Source organism: Salvelinus alpinus, chromosome 32 (assembly GCF_045679555.1).
Source record: "Salvelinus alpinus chromosome 32, SLU_Salpinus.1, whole genome shotgun sequence".
Classification (NCBI taxonomy): domain Eukaryota; kingdom Metazoa; phylum Chordata; class Actinopteri; order Salmoniformes; family Salmonidae; genus Salvelinus; species Salvelinus alpinus.
The window spans coordinates 14743506-14764873 of record NC_092117.1 but is presented as its reverse complement, the minus strand read 5'-3'; the positions used below and the strand labels follow the sequence as shown (position 1 = coordinate 14764873).

Sequence of the window (21368 nt, the reverse complement as noted above, 5' to 3'; positions counted from 1 at the left end):
CAATTAAAGCTGAAAGTATGACCAAATAAAGATGACAGGCATGTTAAATCAATTAGATTTTATTGCTCACCTCTCATTCATTCACACTTCCAAGTAGTCTTTCTTACATCCAAGTATGTACACAATTTTGTTTATAAGCATCATTAGGTGGCATATTTTAAATAAGTAATAGAGATACCAGTCAAAACTATTTAACAGCAAAACATTTTTGAGGCTCAAGCTTATTTTTAACCCATTCCTAGTAACAATAATGTAAACCAAAGCTTACAAAAAAAACACTGGAGAAATAAAGCTTGTTTCTTTTCAAGTATTAATTAAATTAACTAAGGATGGACTACAATACTTCCACAATTGTCACCTTATCATATGTAGTTACATGACATTCAACTCATCTTTCAAATAATCTTCAAAATAAGGCTTTATAATTTAGGTGTTACAATGGCAAACATTGGCTTTAACTTTCATGTGGCAAGATAGTGGTACACAGCATAAACACAAAAGCACTCACATATGCAAAAGAACACATGGGAACAGTCATTTGTTAACAGCCATGGAATTGTGGAAAAGTCTGGTTTGTTTGAGCTCTCATGTCATGCATGACTTGGACTTTTTCTCTTCTGTTGGAGACATGGTCACTCTCCACATTCTTATTCGGTTTAGGGAAGAAATTATAATAACCATGCTTTATATTAATATTCACATTTAGAAAATAAGGCGTTTTCACTTCATGGCTCTTGCATGATCTCTGCTTCAGTGGCCTGCACTTTCTTTTCAACTAGTGTAGTTTTTGCTCCCCTGGCTAAAGCCTGCTTGATTGTACTGCTGGCCACCCTGCTGGAAGAACTGTTCAAACTGTCCTCCTTGGTTCAAATTCTGACCCCCTCGCCCTCCCCAACCTCCCCCCTGTCCTCTTCCCCTACCATCACCTCTTCCTCTACTATCACCTCTTCCCCTACCCCCGCGACCCCCTCGGCCACCCCTGTCCTGGTGGCGACCTCCATCTTGATTGTGGTTGTCGTGTTGGTAACCACCTCCTCCGCCTTGATGCCCTCCTGTAGGGTAACCAGGGCCCTGGACGCCCCCTTGAAATTTTCCACCCCCGTAACCTCCTCTCCCCCCACCCCCTTGGTGGCCACCTCCTTCCTGGTAATGACCCTGGTAACCACCACCACCACCACCTCCTCCTCCTCCTCCTCCTCCGTCCGACCAGCCTCCCTGCACCTTGCCCCCTCTGCCACCCCCTCCTCCACCCCTCCCGCCCCTTTCATAACCCCCTCCTCGCTCGTAACCCCCTCGGCCCCCCTGAGAGTGTTGGTCGTAGCCCCCCCTGCTGCCTCCTCGTCCACCCCCGCCATAGTGTCCACCTCCCTGTGGACCGTCTTGCCTCTTCTGCCAGGTGGGCATCTCTGGTGGGGGGGCCTCAATCTCAGTGGGTCGCCCACCTCTGTCTGGCACGCGTCCCATCAGAACCTGCTCAACAAGACACAACAAAAAATTTAAAAAAATTGTTAATCAACAGAACGTGTACAAGCCAAGGGGTGTTTTCTGACAGCACAGCCGAAATAGCCAAAATAGTTTTAAAATATTTTCTTGACATGAAGTATGAAAAAACAGAATGTGACAGCAGCTCTCAAGGTAGCATTGAGATAAATGTTAGCAAGTGGAGAATTACAAATCTGCTCCCTACCTTGTTAATGGCACAAGCAGTCTTCTCCCTTATCCTGCCACTACTTGTGCGCATAATCTTGGAGAGGTCCTCTCGTGCAGCAAAGAGGTGAGCCACCGAGACTTTGCTCTTTGTGGCGAGGGTTGAACGCAAAGGCGGGTATACATTGGCCAGCTTTTCAGCATGTTTCTGTGTAACGATAGAAATACACCCATTTCTACATACAGTACTCAATTGTTTACAGTACAAATGCATTGTGATTGCAAATATGCTGTAAATGAATAACACAGACTACAACCACAACCAGTTACACTTTGAATTATTGTAACAATCTTCCCAGTACATAGTTCTCACCTTAGCTTTGTCAGACCAACCAAAGGACTGAACTGTCACGTCAAGACGTTTCAACAACATCTTCCTTCGGACTTCATACTCATTCACAAGTGCTTGATTGATGGCTTCGATTTTTTCCTGTAAAAGAGAAATGTAAATTAGATTAGAAAGTTTAATAGTCACATGTACAGGGTTGCAGATGTAATTACAGGGTACAGTGAAATTCTTGGAGATTCAAGCTCCAACAATGTAGGACAAAGTGGACTGCAGTATAGTACTACAGTATAGTACGCTGCTTAAGAATGTAACATATATTTTGGTTTGAAGTGGGAAATTTATTCCGCTATTATTGTTTTTAAGGGTATTACAAAGTGAACTGGTCCAAGTGCCTTCTTCATCAGAGGACCCCCAACATGAGTTGATGGCACTTTGGCTAGAGCTTCTTTCAGCTGAGGAAAAAAGGAGAGAATATTAATGTTGAGAGAACCAAACCTTAGCTAAAGTATAGCTGCATTCAACAAAAAGACACATACCTATCATAACATAATACTGACATAGCCTGGTGTGACATGGACTGACCTTCTTCTCGATCCCACTGAAGAACTGGAACATGGTGATGTTGGCTGGGGGTTTGGACATGCCCAGGGACACACAGATCCCCTTCAGCTCCATAAAGACAACACTGCCCCCGGCCTCCTGGGCTGCCTTCTGAGGCTTGTTGACCAGGATCATCCTGGAGGCCTCCAGCTCCGAGATCAGAAAGGCTGAGAGAGAGAGAGCATATCATTGAAACAGCAACCATCATACTGTATTAATATGAATTCTATAAATGATAGGGAAACTGACAACACAGGGAGAAGGTTGACTTATGTTGTTCACATACTGATGAGCAGTAGGCAGTTTGTCTTGTTGAGCAGCCTCTGGGTGACATCTCCTGTGGTGAGGACATTGTAAGGACAGGCCAACTCAGACAGAAGACCACTCATCTCCAGCTGGAACCCCTCTGCCTCACTGGGACCTGGGTGGGGTAGATGGAGAGTTGGTGCAATGACAACCCAGAGAACTACCATTTTATTTTATTATTCAATTCACAAACACTGAGATGAGTTACGATTAAAACCGACTCACAGTTGGTGGCATGGACATTCTCCTCCAGCTGACAGTAGAGCTTGAGCTCTGAGACGATCCAGGCACACACCTTGGTGAACTCTGGTGCTGCTGCTCCCCCGCTCACCGCAGCCTCCAGTGCTCCATCCTCCAACAGAGGGCCTTGGTACCTGAGAAAACAAAGACAGTAACCTCATAAGACTTTCACTAAAAACCTATACTTACCAGTTTATCTAGCTAGTCATTAAAGCAGCAATCAACAGTTGAAAGAATAAAGCCCCCTCCCCGCCCCTGTTTTGGTAAAAAGCTGAGGCATGGAGCTGGAGAAATGTAACCACTCAAACTCATAGAGCTATGGTGCAAGGACTGACCATCAATGATATCAACATTGATATAAAAATTATAGTTTTAACCATGCTTAGGTATTTGGTATTTTATTAGGATCCCCATTAGCTGTTGCAAAAGCAGCAGCTACTCTTCCTGCGATCCACACAAAACATGAAACTTAATACAAAATGACATAATACAGATCATCAATAGACAAGAACAGCTCAAGGACAGAACTACATAATAATTTTTTTTAAAGGCACACGTAGATATCAATGCATACACACAAACTATCTAGGTCAAATAGGGGAGAGGCGTTGCGCCGCGAGGTGTTGCTTTATCTGTTTTTTTAAACCAGGTTTACTGTTTATTTGAGCAATATGAGATGTAAGGACGTTCCATGCAATAAGGGCTCTATATAATACTGTATGCTTTCTTGAATTTGTTCTGGATTTGGGGACTGTGAAAAGACCCCTGGTGGTATGTCTGGTGGGACAAGTGTGTGTGTAAGTTGACTATGCAAACAATTTGGGATTTTCAACACATTAATGTTTCTTATAAAAAGAAGAAGTGATGCAGTCAGTCTCTCCTCAACTCTTAGCCAAGAGAGACTGGCATGCATAGTATTTATATCAGCCCTCTGATTACAATTAAGAGCAAAATGTGCCGCTCTGTTCTGGGACAGCAGCAGCTTAACTAGGTCTTTCCTTGCCGCACTGGACCACACAACTGGACAATAATCAAGATAAGACACTACTAGAGCATGCAGAACTTGCTTTTTGGAGTGTGGTGTCAAAAAAGCAGAGCATCTCTATTACGGCCAGACCTCTTCCCATCTTTACAACCATTGAATCTATATGTTTTGACCATGACAGTTTACAATCTAAGGCAACGCCAAGTTTAGTCTCCTCAACTTGTTCAACAGCCACATCATTCATTACCAGATTCAGCTGAGGTCTAGAACTTAAGGAATGATTTGTACCAAATACAGTGCTATTAGTTTTAGAGATGTTCAGGACTAGTTTATTACTGGCCACCCATTCCAAAACAGACTGCAACTCTTTGTTAAGGGTCTCAGTGACTTCATTAGCTGTGGTTGCTGATGCATATATGGTTGAATCATCAGCATACATGGACACACATGCTTTGTTTAATGCCAGTGGCGGTCATTGGTAAAAATAGAAAAGAGTAGAGGGCCTAGACAGCTGCCCTGCGGTACACCACTCTTTACATGTTTGACATTAGAGAAGCTTCCCTTAAAGAAAACCCTCAGTTCTATTAGATAGATAGCTCTGAATCCACGATATGGCAGAGGTTGAAAAGCCATAACACATAAGTAATTTCAACAACAGGTTATGGTCAATAATATCAAAAGCTGCACTGAAATCTAACAGTACGGCTCCCACAATCTTCTTATTATCAATTTCTTTCAACCAATCATCAGTCATTTGTGTCAGTGCAGTACAAGTTGAGTGCCCTTCTCTATAAGCATGCTGAAAGTCTGTTGTTAATTTGTTTACAGAGAAATAGCATTGTATTTGGTCAAACACTATTTTTTCCAACAGTTTGCTAAGAGCTGGCAGCAAGTTTATAGGTCTGCTGTTAGAACCAGCAAAGGCCGCTTTACCACTCTTGGTTGGTGGAATTACTTTTGCTTCCCTTCAGGCCTAACAAAGACTTTCCTCTAGGCTCAGATTAAAAATATGACAGATAAGAGTGGCTATAGATTCAGCTACCACCCTCAGTAGCTTTCCATCTAAGTTGTCAATGCCAGGACGTTTGTCCTTATTGATCAATAACAATTTTTCCACCTATCCCACACTAACTTGATAAAATTCTAACTTGCAATGCTTTTCTTTCATTATTTGTTTTTTTTATGCATGAATACAATTGCTCACTGTTTGTTGTTGGCATTTCCTGCCTAAGTTTGCCCACTTTGCCAATGAAATAATAATTAAAATAATTGGCAACATCAAATGGTTTTGTGATGAATAAACCATCTGATTCAATGAAAGATGGAGTTGAATGTCTTTCTGCCCATAATTTAATTTAAAATATTCCAAAGTTTTTTCCCATCACTTTAAATCATTGATCTTGGCTTCATAATACAGTTACTTCTTCTTTGTGTTGAGTTTAGTCACATCATTTCTCAATGTTCAGTAAGTAAGCCAGTCAGATGTGCAGCCAGGCTTATTAGCCACTCATTTTGCCCTATCTCTTTCAACCATACAGTTTTTCAATTCCTCATCAATCCATGGAGCCTTAACAGTTCTAACAGTCAGTTTCTTAACATGTGCATGTTTATCAATAGTTGAAAGAAGCAATTTCATAAATTCATCAAAGTGCAGCATCTGGATGCTCCTCATTAATCACATCAGACCAACAAATAATTTTTGAGGGTATTTATTATTTGTTTACATTTACTTTGTTAGAAACATTGGAGTAAAACAAGTTATATTTGGGGTTCTGATGGGGTACGACAGTTGTAAATGCCGCATGAGCTTAGTTCAAGTTATATTCTTCAAGAATCAATGGGTACATAATGAGCTTAGTTCAACTGTCATACCCCATCAGATATTATTATTAACGTATAAGTCCCAAAATTTACTTATCAAAAGGAGCTGTGCGTGCTGGGCAATTCCACGTTCACAGAATTACGCTTTGACTCCATTTTTTCACTTTAAAAATGTATGCCAAACAAAAAACTATTGATTTCAAAGTTTAACAAACCATACAACTCTATGCACAAAGATGACTTTTAACAATTTCCCCTGAAAATTTTACAAAAACAAATATAGTGGAAGAATTGTGTAAATTAAAACTTTGGTAACAGGATAATAGTAAAATCTCCCTCAGATTTTTATGCTAACACATTTTCCCCAAACTCTTAAATATCTGCTCCGAATTAAGATTCAAAGATGTCTGCAGAAAGAATGGGGTGTCAACTATGACATGACACCTTGAGTTTGAAGAAATCTATTTTCATTATTGAACTACAGTATGTGAAGTGGATTTACACCCGGTAACAGAATTACATCATGTGTCCCATAATCTGTACTACACATAAATGTATAATTATGGATATGAATGTCATTCCCATTTTTCACAAGTTTGGACATCACAGCGTTACAGAGTAGAACACAGTACAATAGAATACAGTTTTTCCCAAACTAAATATAAGTGTTGATATTAGTTGGCAGGGGTCTTTACATCAACAATTTTGTGATTTGATGTATTTCTGATACCTTATCCAGAAAGAATAGTATTTTACTTATGACTAAATGTATCTATGCCTGAAAAATGTATCTATGCATTCATTTCCCCAAAATATAGCGACTCTTATCTTTCATTTGACACCCAATTTTATACACTTAAATGAACTTCACATGTTGGTGCTCATGGGTCCTTTTCTATGGAAATGCCCTGCTTCAATTGACAAGTAATGGCGTCTTTTTGTAGGCACTATCTCCGTCGTGGTTCGTTGGACAAAGCCTCTGGGAAAATTAATGTTTATTTTTTTATAAATGTTTAAAAAAATAAGATCTGTGTTAAACTCAGGTTTATGAAATCGTATACGTTTTGTTCTATGAGATAATCAGCATCAACAAACGTCACTTTGTGAATTTTGAAGCACATAAGTAATTAAAAAAATAGGTACATAAAGCACATAACTAACGTCTTCAGAATTGATAAAGGTCATGTTAACGGAGTGATATTATCTCATAGAACAAAACGTACAAGATCTCCTAAACCTCTGTTAATCTCAGACCTTATTTTCGGGCGTTTATCCCAAAAACCCATTTTTTCCCCCATAGGAATGGCTGCACGAAACAGCGGTAGCTAATTCATTTCCGGTTTTACGACTACAAACCGGCGAGCTCTAATGAACTGATTTTACTGTGAATAGCAACCAGTCATGAGATAAGTGGGACCTTTCCAGCTTCAGTGTATTCAAAACACTGAGGCGGTGCCTGCCCTCTGTTTGTGCCCGCTGAATAAACATCAAACGGTTGGCATGATAGGTAGATTCAGACTAAATAGGTCACTTTCACAATATAATCTAAAGTAAATCATAAGGCCGTATGTATAGTAGCTAGCTAGATGCCACAAAAATGTATGAAAGAGCCTGCAGAGCTTAGATTACTGTCAGCTGTCTCTGGCTGTGACAGTCGTCCGATGACAGGCAGTCAACGTATCAGCTAACGTTAGCTAAATTAACCAGTTGAGCTAGCTAGTTAAAACATAATCAGATAAGCTAAATAAAGACTATTCTCATAGAAAACTTTTTAAACCTACCCCAGATCTTCCAGTGAGTCAATAATATCTGTCTCCATTTCTGTGATGAAACTTCAATTGATTAAACCGCAAGAATAATCTAATATCACTAAAGAACAACACTTCTGCTGGGTTGGCATGCTGGGTCCTAACTCAACCTCTTACCGGTGATAGGGCTGCCCGATACAATGCCTGTGCAGACTGCCTCCCGGAGTAAGATTTCAATTTCAAAGTATTAGAGGTGTGCTCTAATCTACGGAAGAGTATCAAATCCAAGTGAAGAGAAAAATAAAAAACTGCGACATGGGGTGAAACTTGGATAATTTTTTGCATGATAATATTTCGAGAATAAAGTCGAAATTAAATGTGACAATATTTCGAAAGTAAACTCGACATTTAATTTCGAGAATAAGGTAGCAGTTAGGCTATATTTCAAGATTAACATTGGGGTTTTGGTTAAACGCATGTCTGCCTGGCTCCCTATTACTGTGCGCCACCACCGTTGAAATGCCTGAGTAAAATTACCTAAGAACAAATTCTTATTTACAATGACGGCCTACCCCGGCCAAACCCTTCCCTAACGTAGACGACGCTGGGCCAATTGTGCGCCGCCATATGGGACCCCGATCACAGGACCCCCTGATACAGCCCGGGATCGAACCAGGGTCTGTAAAGACGCCTCTAGCAATGCAGTGCCTTAGACCGCTGTGCCACTCAGGACCTGGTGAAACAATACTTGATAATTGGCTTTAGTTAGAAGGAAATCCTTGCTCCTTTAGCACATAATAATCCTATTATTATATATTAGGACCTGGAAAAGGTTGTGCCACATTATTTTCAGAAGGAGGAACCGTGGTTACATACATTAATGTTATTAGCAGTGGAGGCTGCTGAGCTGAGTAGGCTTATAATAATGGCCGGAACAGACCCAAAAATACCTGTTTGATACCATTCTACTTCAGACATTACCACGAACCAGTCCTCCCCAATGAAGGTGCCACCAACCTCCTGTGGTATGCAGGTGTGTGTGTGTGTGTGGGCGTGGGCGATAAAAAGTAGGGGAAAAACAAACACATGGCCAACAATCTAGTGATCTAATATACGCAATCAAACAGGCGTCACTGCGCACTCACGCTAATCAATCTAATGATCTAACTCGCAAACACACACACCAAGTTTCTCCCTGGCAGTTTCAGACTATAGGAATACACTCTTCTAATGGCCATGGTGCGTTATGAGCACAAACGAAAAACGTTCTTGGCGCTGTCATTCAATGCGAAGAGAACTGGAGTTGAGTCCGTCAGTCTGCCCTCGGGATTCGCTACAACGTTCTGCTGCGTAGCAGAACACCTTGCAAAAAATCTATGCATAATGGTCACTATTAACAAGTTTATCCATGGTACTTTACTGACTGAGGTTTTCCCTCTTATGACAACTATGCTTTTAACGGCTAGTAGGCTACGTGAGCACACCCAATAAAACGATTTATTTTAGGATGCTGGAGACCGGGGGTTATGCGTGTGTATGTATGTCCCATGTCAAGCTGCTCTCCAAATTCGCTACTACACCTCTATTTTGCAGCCAATTATAAAACTATAGCTGCCCACTAGATTGAGTACCCTAACCTGTAGGCAAATCGTACATTACAGTGGGCAAGTGATAGTAAATTATAGGTTTATCCAACGGTTGAGGGAAGAATGAACAATGAAGCAGCAAGGATTTTAACCAAGTGTCTGTGGGAGGAGAGGCAACTAAAGGACCAACTCTCCACTCCTGCATGCACAAACCAGCATACCTCATCCAAATCCGTGTGGTTCCTCCTTCTGAAAATAATCTGTGGCACAACCTCTTCCAGGTCCTAATAGGCCTATTTTATAATAATATGGTTATTATGTGCTAAAAGAGAAAGGATTTCCTAAGTATAGTTTCACCAGGTCATATAACTGCAGGCAATTTCAATGGTGGCGCGCAAAGCAACAAGAAGCCAGGGAGACATGCTGTTAACCAAATCCCATACTTTAATCTTGAAATATAACTGCGACATTATTCTCGAAATATTGCCACTTTTAATCCAAGTTCCACCACCCTTTGCCATTTTTTTTCTTCTCTTCACATGGCCCTAATACTCTTCCGTACAAATCGAATCATTTGACATGCACTGGAGAAAAAAATACAATTAATTAACAGGCATAGAGAGATAGCTTTCGTCTGCAATATGTGATATAAATCAACTATTTAAATTTGATAAATATTTATGTTCAGTCTTTGTGAAGTCCCTGAAGTACTTATGGTCAGCTATCCAACCTATCCTCACCAGGCAATGGTAAATTGTAGATGGTCTGTGCCACTTGACCGCCACTAGGGGATGGTGTTTGACAACATATTTCCATGTTTACATTTCCCAGTTTAGAGAAAGGTTTCATCTTTCACTTTAGATGTCAGCGATTTCAGATATCTAAATAGAACATGAAAGGCATTTTTCCAGATGTTACCTACCCTTTATTCTTTGAAGACTAAAGATACATATCTTCAAGATAAATTAGATAAAAATGCACCTGTACCTGCTCTCTGTGGGAGACATCCTGTTGTGGACATGTCACTCCATCTTCCTTCTCTACTTCCCACTGTATCAATAAGTCCTAAAACAAATCTTGGTTCTCCATTCTCCTTAAAAAGATAAAACATCGTTCTGTTTCTATGAGATAGAAATGTGGGCAATGCCCCAATGGGCTTGTGTACAAAGAGTCTGATGAACAGGATTATCTTTTTTATTTGGCGGTTTAAAGTGTAAACAGTTTACAGCTGTTTATCTTTATGGCATGGTGCCCCCCAGTGAAGATACAACAAACATAGGCCTAGCGAAGACAGAATTGGCAAATCAACCCATAGCACATGGTCGACAAGATGGAGCAGGACAACAGTATTGAAACACAGTATCGAGCAGATTTATACATAATAGTGAAATATGAAAGATATGGGAAATGGGTACTAACAGCGTATGGTTCATAAGATTCCTGTAAAACTTATTTAAATGTGTTATCACTTATATTTGTCTTTATTTTTTATTTTGTAGAAAAATACACAGTATATTTTTAAATATTATAACCCCAAAATAATCCATCAAGGTAGTAAAAATATTTTTACACATAAAGATAGGCATTTTGATCAAGGTAATAAGTACACTGAACAAAAATATAAACGCAACATGCAACAATTTCAAAGATTTTACTGAGTTACAATTCAAATGAGGAAATCCGTCAATTGAAATAAATTCATTAAGCCCTAATCTATGGATTTCACATGACTGGGAATACAGATATGCATCTGTTGGTCACAAATACCTTTCAAAAAAAGGTAGGGGTGTGGATAAGAAAACCAGTCAGTATCTGGTGTGACCACCATTTGCCTCATGCAGCGCGACATCTCCTTTGCATAGAGTTGATCAGGCTGTTGATTGTGGCCTGTGGAATGTTGTCCCACTCCTCTTCAATGGCTGTGCGAAGTTGCTGAATATTGGCGGGAACTGAAATACGCTGTTGTACACGTCGATCCAGAGAATCCCAAACATGCTCAATGGGTGAGTATGCAGGCCATGGAAAAACTGGGAGATTTTCAGCTTCCAGGAATTGTGTACAGATCCTTGCAACATGGGACCGTGTATTATCATGCTGAAACATGAGGTGATTGCGGTGGATTAATGGCACGTCAATGTGCCTCAGGATCACATCACGGTATGTCTGTGCATTCAAATTGCTTTCGATAAAATGCAATTGTGTTCGTTGTCCATAGCTTATGCTTGCCGATACCATAACCCTACCGCCTCCATGGGGCGTTGACATCATCAAACCGCTCATCCACGCTGTCTGCCATCTGCCCGGGACAGTTGAATCTGGGATTTAGCCATGAAGAGCACACTTCTCCAGCGTGCCAGTGGCCATCAAAGGTGAGCGTTTGCGACGCTGTACTGCAGTCAGGTCAAGACCCTAGTGAGGACAAAGAGCACGCAGAGGAGCTTTCCTGAGACGGTTTTTGGCAGTTTGTGCAGATATTCTTTGGTTGTGCAAACCCACGGTTTCATCAGCTGTCCGGGTGGCTGGTCTCAGTTGATCCTGCAGGTGAAGAAACTGAATGTGGAGGTCCTGGGCTGGCATGGTTACACATGGTCTGCAATTGTGAGGCCAGTTGGACGTACTCCCACATTCTCTAAAACGATGTTGGAGGCGGCTTATGGTAGAGAAATTAATTATTGCATTCAGCATGCCAATTCCACACTCCATCAAAACTTGAGGCATCTGTGGCATTGTGTTGTGTGACAAAACTGCACATTTTACAGGGGCCTTTTATTGTCCCCAGCACAAGGTGCACCTGTGTAATAATCATGCTGTTTAATCAGCTTCTTCATATGCCACACCTGTCAGGTGGATGTATTATCTTGGCAAAGGATAAATGCTCACTAACAGCATGTAAACTAATTTGTGCACAACATTTGAGAGAAAAGCTTTTTGTGCATATGGAGAATATCTGGGATCTTTTATTTCAGCTCATGAAATATGGGACCAACACTTTACATGTTGCGTTTATATTTTTGTTCAATATATATTTTGGGATGTAGCCTATCACGTTGCTGAGAGATTTGTCCCTTAATAAAATAATTGTGATTCTATGGGTAAATATACATTCATATTACATACATAAATCCAGTATTCAGGTTATGATTAGTTGGTTCATTTTCCACCACTAATAATACATCTGATATTGGGCCGGAGTGAGTTTTCTGGCCTCAGAATATGTATTGGCTTTACTTTTCCCTCATAAACATAAATAGACTATATGTCTACTGGGTCAGCAGGTAACAGGCTAGAGATGGTACATTTCACTGTTTCACAAATACACAAGGAGTAAAAAACATTGCCATATGGTTGGTTACAGGATGCACTTATAAAGATTTGACCGAGATAGTAGTTTACTGTGGTAGCCTTCAATAACAATTTGACAAATCTGAACTGATTAAACTCGGCGCTGAAAAATCTGTTTAATACTGTACATTATCAAAATGTGTATCAATTTGCCACTCATCAACAAATAATAAAATAACATTGGCACACAATGACAAAACAAACAATGCTACAGAATTCTCTCCATAAACAATACAAATAGATAGAATGAAAATAAAATAGATGACAAACACAATCAAGTGAGATAACAACACACTTTTCTCAAGTAGACCAGTTAATGATAATAATGTTGATAATAGTGTCATCCATATTGTTGACAATAATCTGACTGAAAAAATATAAAGTCTTGTTGGAATGTGTTCCAAATACAAACAAAAGTATGTCGTTGCAGAAGTGAAGTTGCCACTGCCTTAATATCCCTTATCAACATGATAACTCAACCGTTTTCAGAACAAACAATAAAGTCATTTGATGTCAAGTGTGGTAACTACTGTATGTGAGTGTGAGACAAGCAGGGACTTCAGAACCTTCAAAGATCAGATTATTGGTCTTCATTAGTGTAATATTATACAAGCACTTGTACTGTATGTTCTCAATACCCAACAACTCCAATAGAGCTACTGTTTGTAGGATCTGGCACCAAGATCAATGAGAACTCAAGCAGACCAATGTACTCTAAAAGCAGCTCAGCCATTTAGAAAAGAACCTCTGTGGCATCACAACACTTTGCTGTCTTTGATTTCAGCCAGGTATGAGGATATTGTGGGTTTAAGACCTTGCAGGAACACCACATTATCCATGAGAGGTCCAGTAGCAAAGAGAGTGATATTGCTCTGACGCACTAAGCACTGAATAATTTCCATCCCTTAACTCTTGTATATGTGGCTTTGGATATCTCTTGCTAATATACACTATCTTTTCCCCATGCCCCTCCTCCAACACGGAGTGCTCTGACCCTGAGGCCCTGTTCTTGTCCTACTGTGTCGAACAAAAGGTCAGACCCTATTGTCTCTACAGAGATCCATGTCAAACTCACCTGCCCATACCTACTTCTCCCTACCCTGAAGGGGGTGGAGTCCCTGCAAGCAGTCTCTCTACAGATGAAAATAAACTATCTCCTCTTACGTAACCTGCTGTATCCTTGGTGATGGAGGAACTGACCTGCTCACTCAACTGATGCCTGGCAACCACAACACAATGAGCACCTGGGCTCACATCTGGTGCCACTGTAAGCAAGTTAGTAATCAGTGCTCCACTGACTGAGGGCTTAGTGGAGATTCCATTACCTCTGCCTGAAGTCAACAGGCTTGATCCTTCAGCTGATTAAAAAAGGTCAAAGGTCACTCAATGGCTTCTGTGGACAGTGAGACAACAACGTTGACCCATATTCACATATTTAACCTGCATTGCTTTGAAATATCCAGAATAGGTTGAACACTGACCAGCTTCACTAGTATCGCATGACTGTATGAAATATCACATGCCTAAACCCATAAATATGTGTACAGTATACATAGTTCACCTTATTGTCCTGAGTGGGCACATATTACAAAGACTAGATTTCATCTTTTGAGTTCAAATCCCTTTGAAATAATAAGGCTGAAAACAATAAAGCTTTCTTGACTAACCAAAAGACACAACTATTCCTTGATTTATAAAACAAGTCTCAGTGGTTATATTGTTCTTTATCTCATGCTCACACAGCAAGTACCATTTCTTGGATTCCAGAGTAAGATACAGAACTGGCACATAAACGATCATCAGTAGTCATGTTACAATAAACTTACCTTTAGAAACAATGTACCTGCCTCTGTTTCCCTCATCACTTTCACTTCATCTTTAACTTTCTATTGCTTTACATCTCGATCCGTGTATGCATTCTCCCATCTCCAATTGCATTCTCACTTTGCATCCCTCTCCTAGTCCATTCAAAAACGTTCACTATGTTCTCAAAACGTTATTGCAACTTAGTCACGTGACCCAAATAACTTCATTTCATGGTATTATACATGCCCTTAATGATTTCTTCAGCAAATCAACAGTAGATATCACATATAGTGTATGTGCACCACAGACCACACACAATGTAAATAGTAAGCATGTACTGTACATGCTCCGACATTCATACAGGCACAGGTGGACACCCGGTCAGTCTGTCAAACACTGGTGAGCCCCGTTTGAGCCCCAACAAACCTAAATCACTTATAGGTAGTCCAGGATCCTTTCCCCATGACACTGATGGGGTGGAAAGGCAGGTGTGTAGAGCTGGGGAGCATTCAGGAGTGTCTGTACCCTACCAAACAAGGGCTTTTTCAGTTCCACCACTCCACATCCTCTCACTCCCCTTCACTCACTTATGGCATGTAAACTCTCACGGTGAATGCCAAACCAGCCCTTTGCCCGAACCAACTCGCTTGGTGTGAGGGAAGGTGAAAGGACCCGGGAAGAGACTGGTTTGGGATTCAGCATCACTATTCACATGTGGTTCACTGAATACATGTCCGTCTAGGTCAGAGGAGGTCCGTCCTACTCCAGGTCACCAAATGGGGGCCTCAAGCAGCCAAGTACTTCCCCTAGTAAGGACAGCTTCATGATGCGGGCTGCCGAGGACCTCCTGGGGCCCTGGGTCCGGCCCTCGGTGTCGCCATGTCAGCTGTTCTAAGGGTAAGAAGAGAGACACATACTGTCGTCACATATTTAGAGCTCACGACAGAGGAGAGAAGACAGGAACACCCTTGCCAGTCTTTCAGAAGAAGTCACAACTGTAGAGAGATGTTCAGTTTTTGTAGATTGCCTACAGTGGCAACAAATTGGCTAATAGTATGGATTACGTCCATCTCGTAATGGGATCAAGAAATATATGTGAGTTTCGTTGAGGCTCTGAGGATGGAAACCACTTGCAAATACGTTAGATTGAATGTTGATCCAAATGTTCCCAAGGTAGATGACCCAATAATACCATTAGTGCCTCAGGTTGTAAAAGCAAGATTTGTCTCGATAAAATCTTCAACGCTCTGCTTTTGAGCCAAACTAAATGGTCTTTATTTAGCCTTCTTAGGCTGATGAAAATCAACTTCTTGACACAAGCCACCATCAATCTGAATGCCTCTGTGGCCTCTGTGCTCCCTTGATCTAGATAATCTCCCAGTGAATGGAAGAGAAAAAGTCCCTCTTTCCCATGTTACTGAATCCCTTGTTTCCATGGGTATGAAAATATTTGAGGCTTTAATAACAAAACCTTCTGCGGTGGTGAGGCCGTAGGTAAAAGGTGAAGGACACAGACTCTGACAACAAAGACAAAGAAAAGACCTTTCACTGTATTGTCCTGCGTCCCTGAATCTGACCTTGCCAGGTCATCCATTTTGGGCTTGATAAGAAAACACATAACACAATGATAACTGTAATGCTGTTATTGGGCTATTGTTAGAAGTAAAAAAGACAAAGTGTTTTAACATGCATGAGAGAGGATCACCATTAACAAACAGAATGTGGATAACAACCACTTGAGGGAGAAGGAGTGATAATGAGAGTCTCAATGTGACACAGGTAACTGCCAGAATTATTTATTTGGACAGTTATCTGTATGTTGTGTCACAGAGCATTAAAGCATAATCATCCCATAAAGCCACAACAATACACACATGCACACTCACACAGCGACTCACACATTCCAACACACAGAGACGAATCAAATCAAATCAAATGTTATTTGTCACATGTTTCGTAAACAGCAGGTGTAGGTAGACTAACAGTGAATTGCTTACTTACAGGCCATTCCCAACAATGCAGAGAGAAAGAATATAGAGAAAAGTAAAACACGTAATAATAAAAGTAATAATAAATACACAATAAGTAATAATAACTTGGCTATATACACGAGGTACCAGTACTGAGTCATGTGCAGGGGTACGAGCCCCGTCGATGGGCACGGCTCTCTGTTTCCTGTAGTTCACGATCAGCTCCCTTGTCTTGCTGATGCTGAGGGAGAAATGTTGTTCTGGCAACACACTGCCAGGTCTTTGACCTCCCAATAGGCTCATTGTCGATGGTGATCAGGCCTACCAGTGTTGTCAGTAAACTTAATGAAAGTGTTGGAGTCGTGTGCGGCCACGCAGTCATAGGTGAACCTGGAGTACAGGAGGGGGCTAAGCACGTACCCTTGAGGGGCCCCCGTGGTGTTTAGAAGGTGTTTAGTCCCAGGGTCCTTAACTTAGTGATGAGCTTGGAGGGGACTATGGTGTTGAACGCTGATCTGTAGTCAATGAACAGCATTCTGACAAAGGTGTTCCTTTTGTCCAGGTGGGAAAGGGCAGGTTGGAGTGCAATAGAGATTGCGTCATTTGTGGATCTGTTGAGGCAGTATGCGAATTGGAGCGGGTCCAGGGTGTCTGAAATGATGGTGTTGATGTGAGCCATGACCAGCCTTTCAAAGCATTTCATGGCTACAGATGTGAGTGCTACAGGGTGATAGTCATTTAGACAGGTTACCTTGGCGTTCTTGCGTACAGGGACTATGGTGGTCTGCTTTAAACATGTAGGTATTACAGACTGGGTCAGGGAGAGGTATAAAAGTTCAGTGAAGACACTTGCCAGCTGGTCAGCGCATTCTCTGAGTATGAGTCCTAGTAATCCGAATGTTAACCTGTTTAAAGGTCTTACTCACATCGGCTACGGAGAGCGTGATCAGTCGTCCGGAACACCTGGTGCTCTCATGCATGGTTCAGTATTACTTGCCTTGAAGTGAGCATAGAAGGCATTTAGCTCCTCTGGTAGGCTCATGTCACTGTGCAGCTTGTGGCTGGGTCTCAGTTTGTAGTTCATGACAGTTTGCAAGCCCTGCCACATCCAACGAGCATCATATCCAGTGTAGTAGGATTCAATCTTAGTCCTGTATTGATGCTTTGCCTGTTTGATGGTTCATTGGAGGGCGTAGTGGGATTTATTTTAAGCATCCAGATTAGTGTGCCGCTCCTTGAAAGTGGCAACTCTAGCCTTTAGCTGAGTGCGGATGTTGCCTGTAATCCATGGCTTCTGAATGGGATATGTATGTACAATCACTATGGGGGCAACTTTGTCACACCTATTTATGAAGCCGGTGACTGATGTGGTAAACTCCTCAAAGCCATCGGATGAATCCCGGAACATATTCCAGTCTGCCCCAGCGAAACAGTCCTGTAGCTTAGCATCCGCTTCATCGGACCACTTGTATATTGAGTGCATGACTGGTACTTCCTGTGAATTTTTGCTTGTAACCTGGAATCCGGAGGATATAGTTATGGTCAGATTTGCCAAATAGAGGGCGAGGGAAAGCTTTGTATGCGTTTCTGTGTGTGGAGTGAAGGTGAAGTTTTTTAGCCTCTAATTGCACATGTGACAGGCTGGAAGAAACTAGGTAAGACAGATTTCAGTTTTCCTGCATTAAAATCAACAGCCACAAAGCTTGCCGCTTCTGGATGAGCATTTTTTTATTTGCTTATAGCCCTACACAGCTCGTTGAGTGCCATCTTAGTGTCAGGATCGGTTTGTGGTTGTAAATAGACAGCTACAAAAAATATAGATGAAACTCTTTTGGTATGGGGTACAGCTTATCATGAGGTATTCGAAATCAGGGGAGCAGAACCTCGAGACTTTCTTAATGTTAGAGATTGCGCACCAGCTGTTGTTAACAAAGAGACACACCTTCTCCCTTGAGCTTACCCGACGCTGCCGTTCTGTTCTGCCGATGGATAGAAAAACCAGCTAGATCTATATTATCCATGTCCATGTGCACTCAAGACGCTGTGAAACATACGATATTACAGTTCTTCAGGTCCCGTTGATAGGATAGTCTCGAACGGAGCTCGTCCAGTTTGTTCTCCTGTGATTGTATGTTCTCCTGTGATTGTATGTTCACCAATTGAACAGAGGGTAGAAGAGGTTTATGTACTCGCTGACGTATTTTCATCAGGGCCTGGTCCAGGGTGAGCAGTGTGTCCTGCGCCTCCGACTCGTTGAAGTAGAAATATTCATCCAAATCGAGGTCAGTGATTGCTGTTCTGATGCTCATTAGCTCTTTTCGGTCATAGGAGACGATGGCGGAAACATCATGTCCAAAAACAGTTAAGATCAACCCAAAATAAAACACACAAAATAGCAGAATTGGTCAGGAGCCCGTAAAACGTTTGCTATGCAATACACCGTTCTCAATATACAGAGATCCCCTGACCCATACACACACATATACAAGCACACACACACCTTAGCTGCAGTCACCTTCTCTCTGTGTGGTGTTATCCCGTTCTGTACCACCTCTGCAGGTCCGTCCGTCTGCTCTTGGGAATCCCGTCGACCCCTGGGCTGCCCCTGGGCCTCATTTTCCCAGCGGGCAAAGCCTTTGCTCTTGGAGGCCTTCCTGTGTGGTCGGTATCTCATCTTGGGGAAGGTGTGGGAGCCCCCGTCCCCAGCCCCCCAGGTGTGCTCTGGCCACAGAGGCTCTGTCTGTGTGGCCTGGCTGGTGGTGGCCCGTTGCAGACGCACAGAGATCCGCTGGGCCGAGCCCGTCATCAGGGTGATTGACTTATGATCCAGGTCAGAACTGCCAGGTGTCACCGAGGGGAACTCAAACACTTCATCCTCATCTGCAGGGAGGACAATATGACAGGAATGAAATACACTGACCAACCATCATAGTTGAAATGCTGTTGGTTACAGTATATCACTAAAGTGTTGCTGTACCTTTGCAGGTGGGCATGGCGGGGCTGCTGGGTAGAGAGCTGTGGGTCAAGCTCCCAGGGGAGACACTTCGCAGAGAGGTGGAGCGCGGCAGCTTCCTACAGGCCAGCACCAACAGCTCCCTGCACTGCTTATGGCAGTTCACCCCACAATCTGAAATGGAACATATAACATTGCTGTCAGACCTTAGCCCTCACAGTGCATGTATAATGAAAAATCCCAAATGTCTTAAATGTGCAGTTCTCCGAATAATAGAAAACAGGCTGATACATATGCGCACAGTCCATAGAACCTACCCTTGCACTTGTATCCCTGTTTGATTATTCCCCAGAGCTAATAGCAACAAGTCCAGAGGGGCAGGAATTGGAGGGAGTGGGAAAAAGACAAAGGAATGTTAGAATTTGTAATGGTGGAAGCATATTCAGTGTAAACCATTGTGTAATAAACAGGATACAATCTCTCACAACACCCTTCCTGTAAACTCTGTGTGTGTGTGTGTGTGTGTGTGTGTGTGTGTGTGTGTGTGTGTGTGTGTGTGTGTGTGTGTGTGTGTGTGTGTGTGTGTGTGTGTGTGTGTGTGTGTGTGTGTGTGTGTGTGTGTGTTCATTTGAGAATAGGAGGACTTCTCTGTAGAAATTCTCCTTTATTTTCAAAACAACACAAAATAGAAAGATAGAGGGAACATAATTTGTGTACACATTTTATTTTAACACGCAACAATAACTGTTCTGTCACGTAAGATGTGCATCCTTTTATTGTTGACTATGTGAGAGGTGGCATTACCATATAAATCACATTATTGTTCCGTCGACATGACTCAGTGTTGTTTTATCAACTTTAATAAACCAATGTATCCTGAAGTCATGTCAACATATTGCATCACTGTATTTTTACATCCCTCTATGCACTGTGAATCATCTTTGTCCTAGAAGGTCATTAATCAACTTCTTCAAGGAGTAAAGATAGACATCTTCTCTCAGCACTGTATGATTCGGTAGCTGTCTTGCACTAATTTGATGGCAGTATATTGCTGACATAAACAACCAGAAAGCATTATACTTTTCTTCCAACCAAAAGTGCGCTGTCTCTCTGAGCATAAACAACTAGTTTATATTAGTGTGCATTACAAAGTGCACAGGATACATACAAATCCAGCACAGTGCTCGCAGAAGGTGGGCTTCAGATACGTCATCTCCGTAAAGTTGTGGATAAAGCCAGGGCCCATTTTATACTGGAGCAAGGGGTTGGCCCTCAGGAAGTAAGCCATCATCTCATCCTTACTAATCAGACCATCCCTGTAGAAGAGGAGCGAGAAAGAGAGACATAGACAGAGAGAAAAATAAATACAGATAAGAGAATGATCAGATGGAGAGAATGACAGCTCCTGTTATGCAAACATTACAGTAACTCCCATCCCTTATTTCTGTTTTATCCAGACAGGAAGAGATCTACAACAGTGCTTTAAATTAGACACCCAGGTGGTTTGTGACAACTCCAGCCCCTACATATCTCCAGTCTCCCTCCTAAGGAGCTCAGCCTCCCAGACCTATTTTCTGAGTCATGGAGCTGCTCAGGCGAGCCTAAATGTGATTTGAAGCGTTCCAGTGAACAGATGAACCGCCCAGGACGCGAGGGCAGAGCACTGTGTGTGGCACTGTGTGTCCTTCACGGGCTGCCATAACCTTCACCTCCCCCCTCCTCAAACCATGGCGACAAAGCACCACTCCCAGTCAAGACAGGGCAAGGCTAAAAGCAGATATGACTCTGTTGTGACTTCACAGGGTTTTCCTGCAGATTTACGAGAGGATGTTTGACATTACCAATGACCTCATTTTCACTGTAGCTTGGTGTGGTGAAACACGGTTGTTGATGGCCAGTTACTGTATCTCGCTGTGAAATGTTTAGACTACCCACAATCGCAGTCTTATTGCATCTTGGATGCTCGTAGCTGCTTTAAAGGCACGTGTGGAATGTGCGTGCGTATGTGCGTGCGC

At 42.0% G+C, this 21368-nt stretch overlaps 2 protein-coding genes across 4 annotated transcripts in view; both read right to left on the bottom strand.

Annotated features, from left to right (window-relative positions):
- Positions 1 to 43: 43 nt before the first annotated feature.
- On the bottom strand, positions 44 to 7885 carry fam98a (family with sequence similarity 98 member A). The gene is made up of 8 exons (XM_071380080.1): positions 7730 to 7885; positions 3128 to 3276; positions 2883 to 3017; positions 2579 to 2763; positions 2368 to 2448; positions 2021 to 2137; positions 1688 to 1855; positions 44 to 1470 (listed from the first exon to the last, which is right to left on the bottom strand). Exons 1-8 carry the CDS (start codon positions 7765 to 7767, stop codon positions 772 to 774), a joined length of 1572 nt encoding a protein of 523 aa, XP_071236181.1. The 5' UTR covers positions 7768 to 7885; the 3' UTR covers positions 44 to 771.
- A 2575-nt stretch (positions 7886 to 10460) lies between these two features.
- Positions 10461 to 21368, bottom strand: part of rasgrp3 (RAS guanyl releasing protein 3 (calcium and DAG-regulated)) — a 55529-nt gene continuing 44621 nt past the window's right edge. For 2 of the 3 annotated variants that reach the window (XM_071379986.1, XM_071379987.1), the window contains exons 13-17: positions 20522 to 20669; positions 19671 to 19707; positions 19378 to 19527; positions 18901 to 19280; positions 10461 to 15321 (exon numbers count right to left, since the gene is read on the bottom strand). In XM_071379986.1, the coding sequence (XP_071236087.1) occupies positions 15313 to 15321; positions 18901 to 19280; positions 19378 to 19527; positions 19671 to 19707; positions 20522 to 20669 (724 nt within the window). In that variant the 3' untranslated portion in view covers positions 10461 to 15312. The remainder of the gene's footprint in view (positions 15322 to 18900; positions 19281 to 19377; positions 19528 to 19670; positions 19708 to 20521; positions 20670 to 21368) is intronic. The other variant, XM_071379988.1, reaches the window with a different exon arrangement.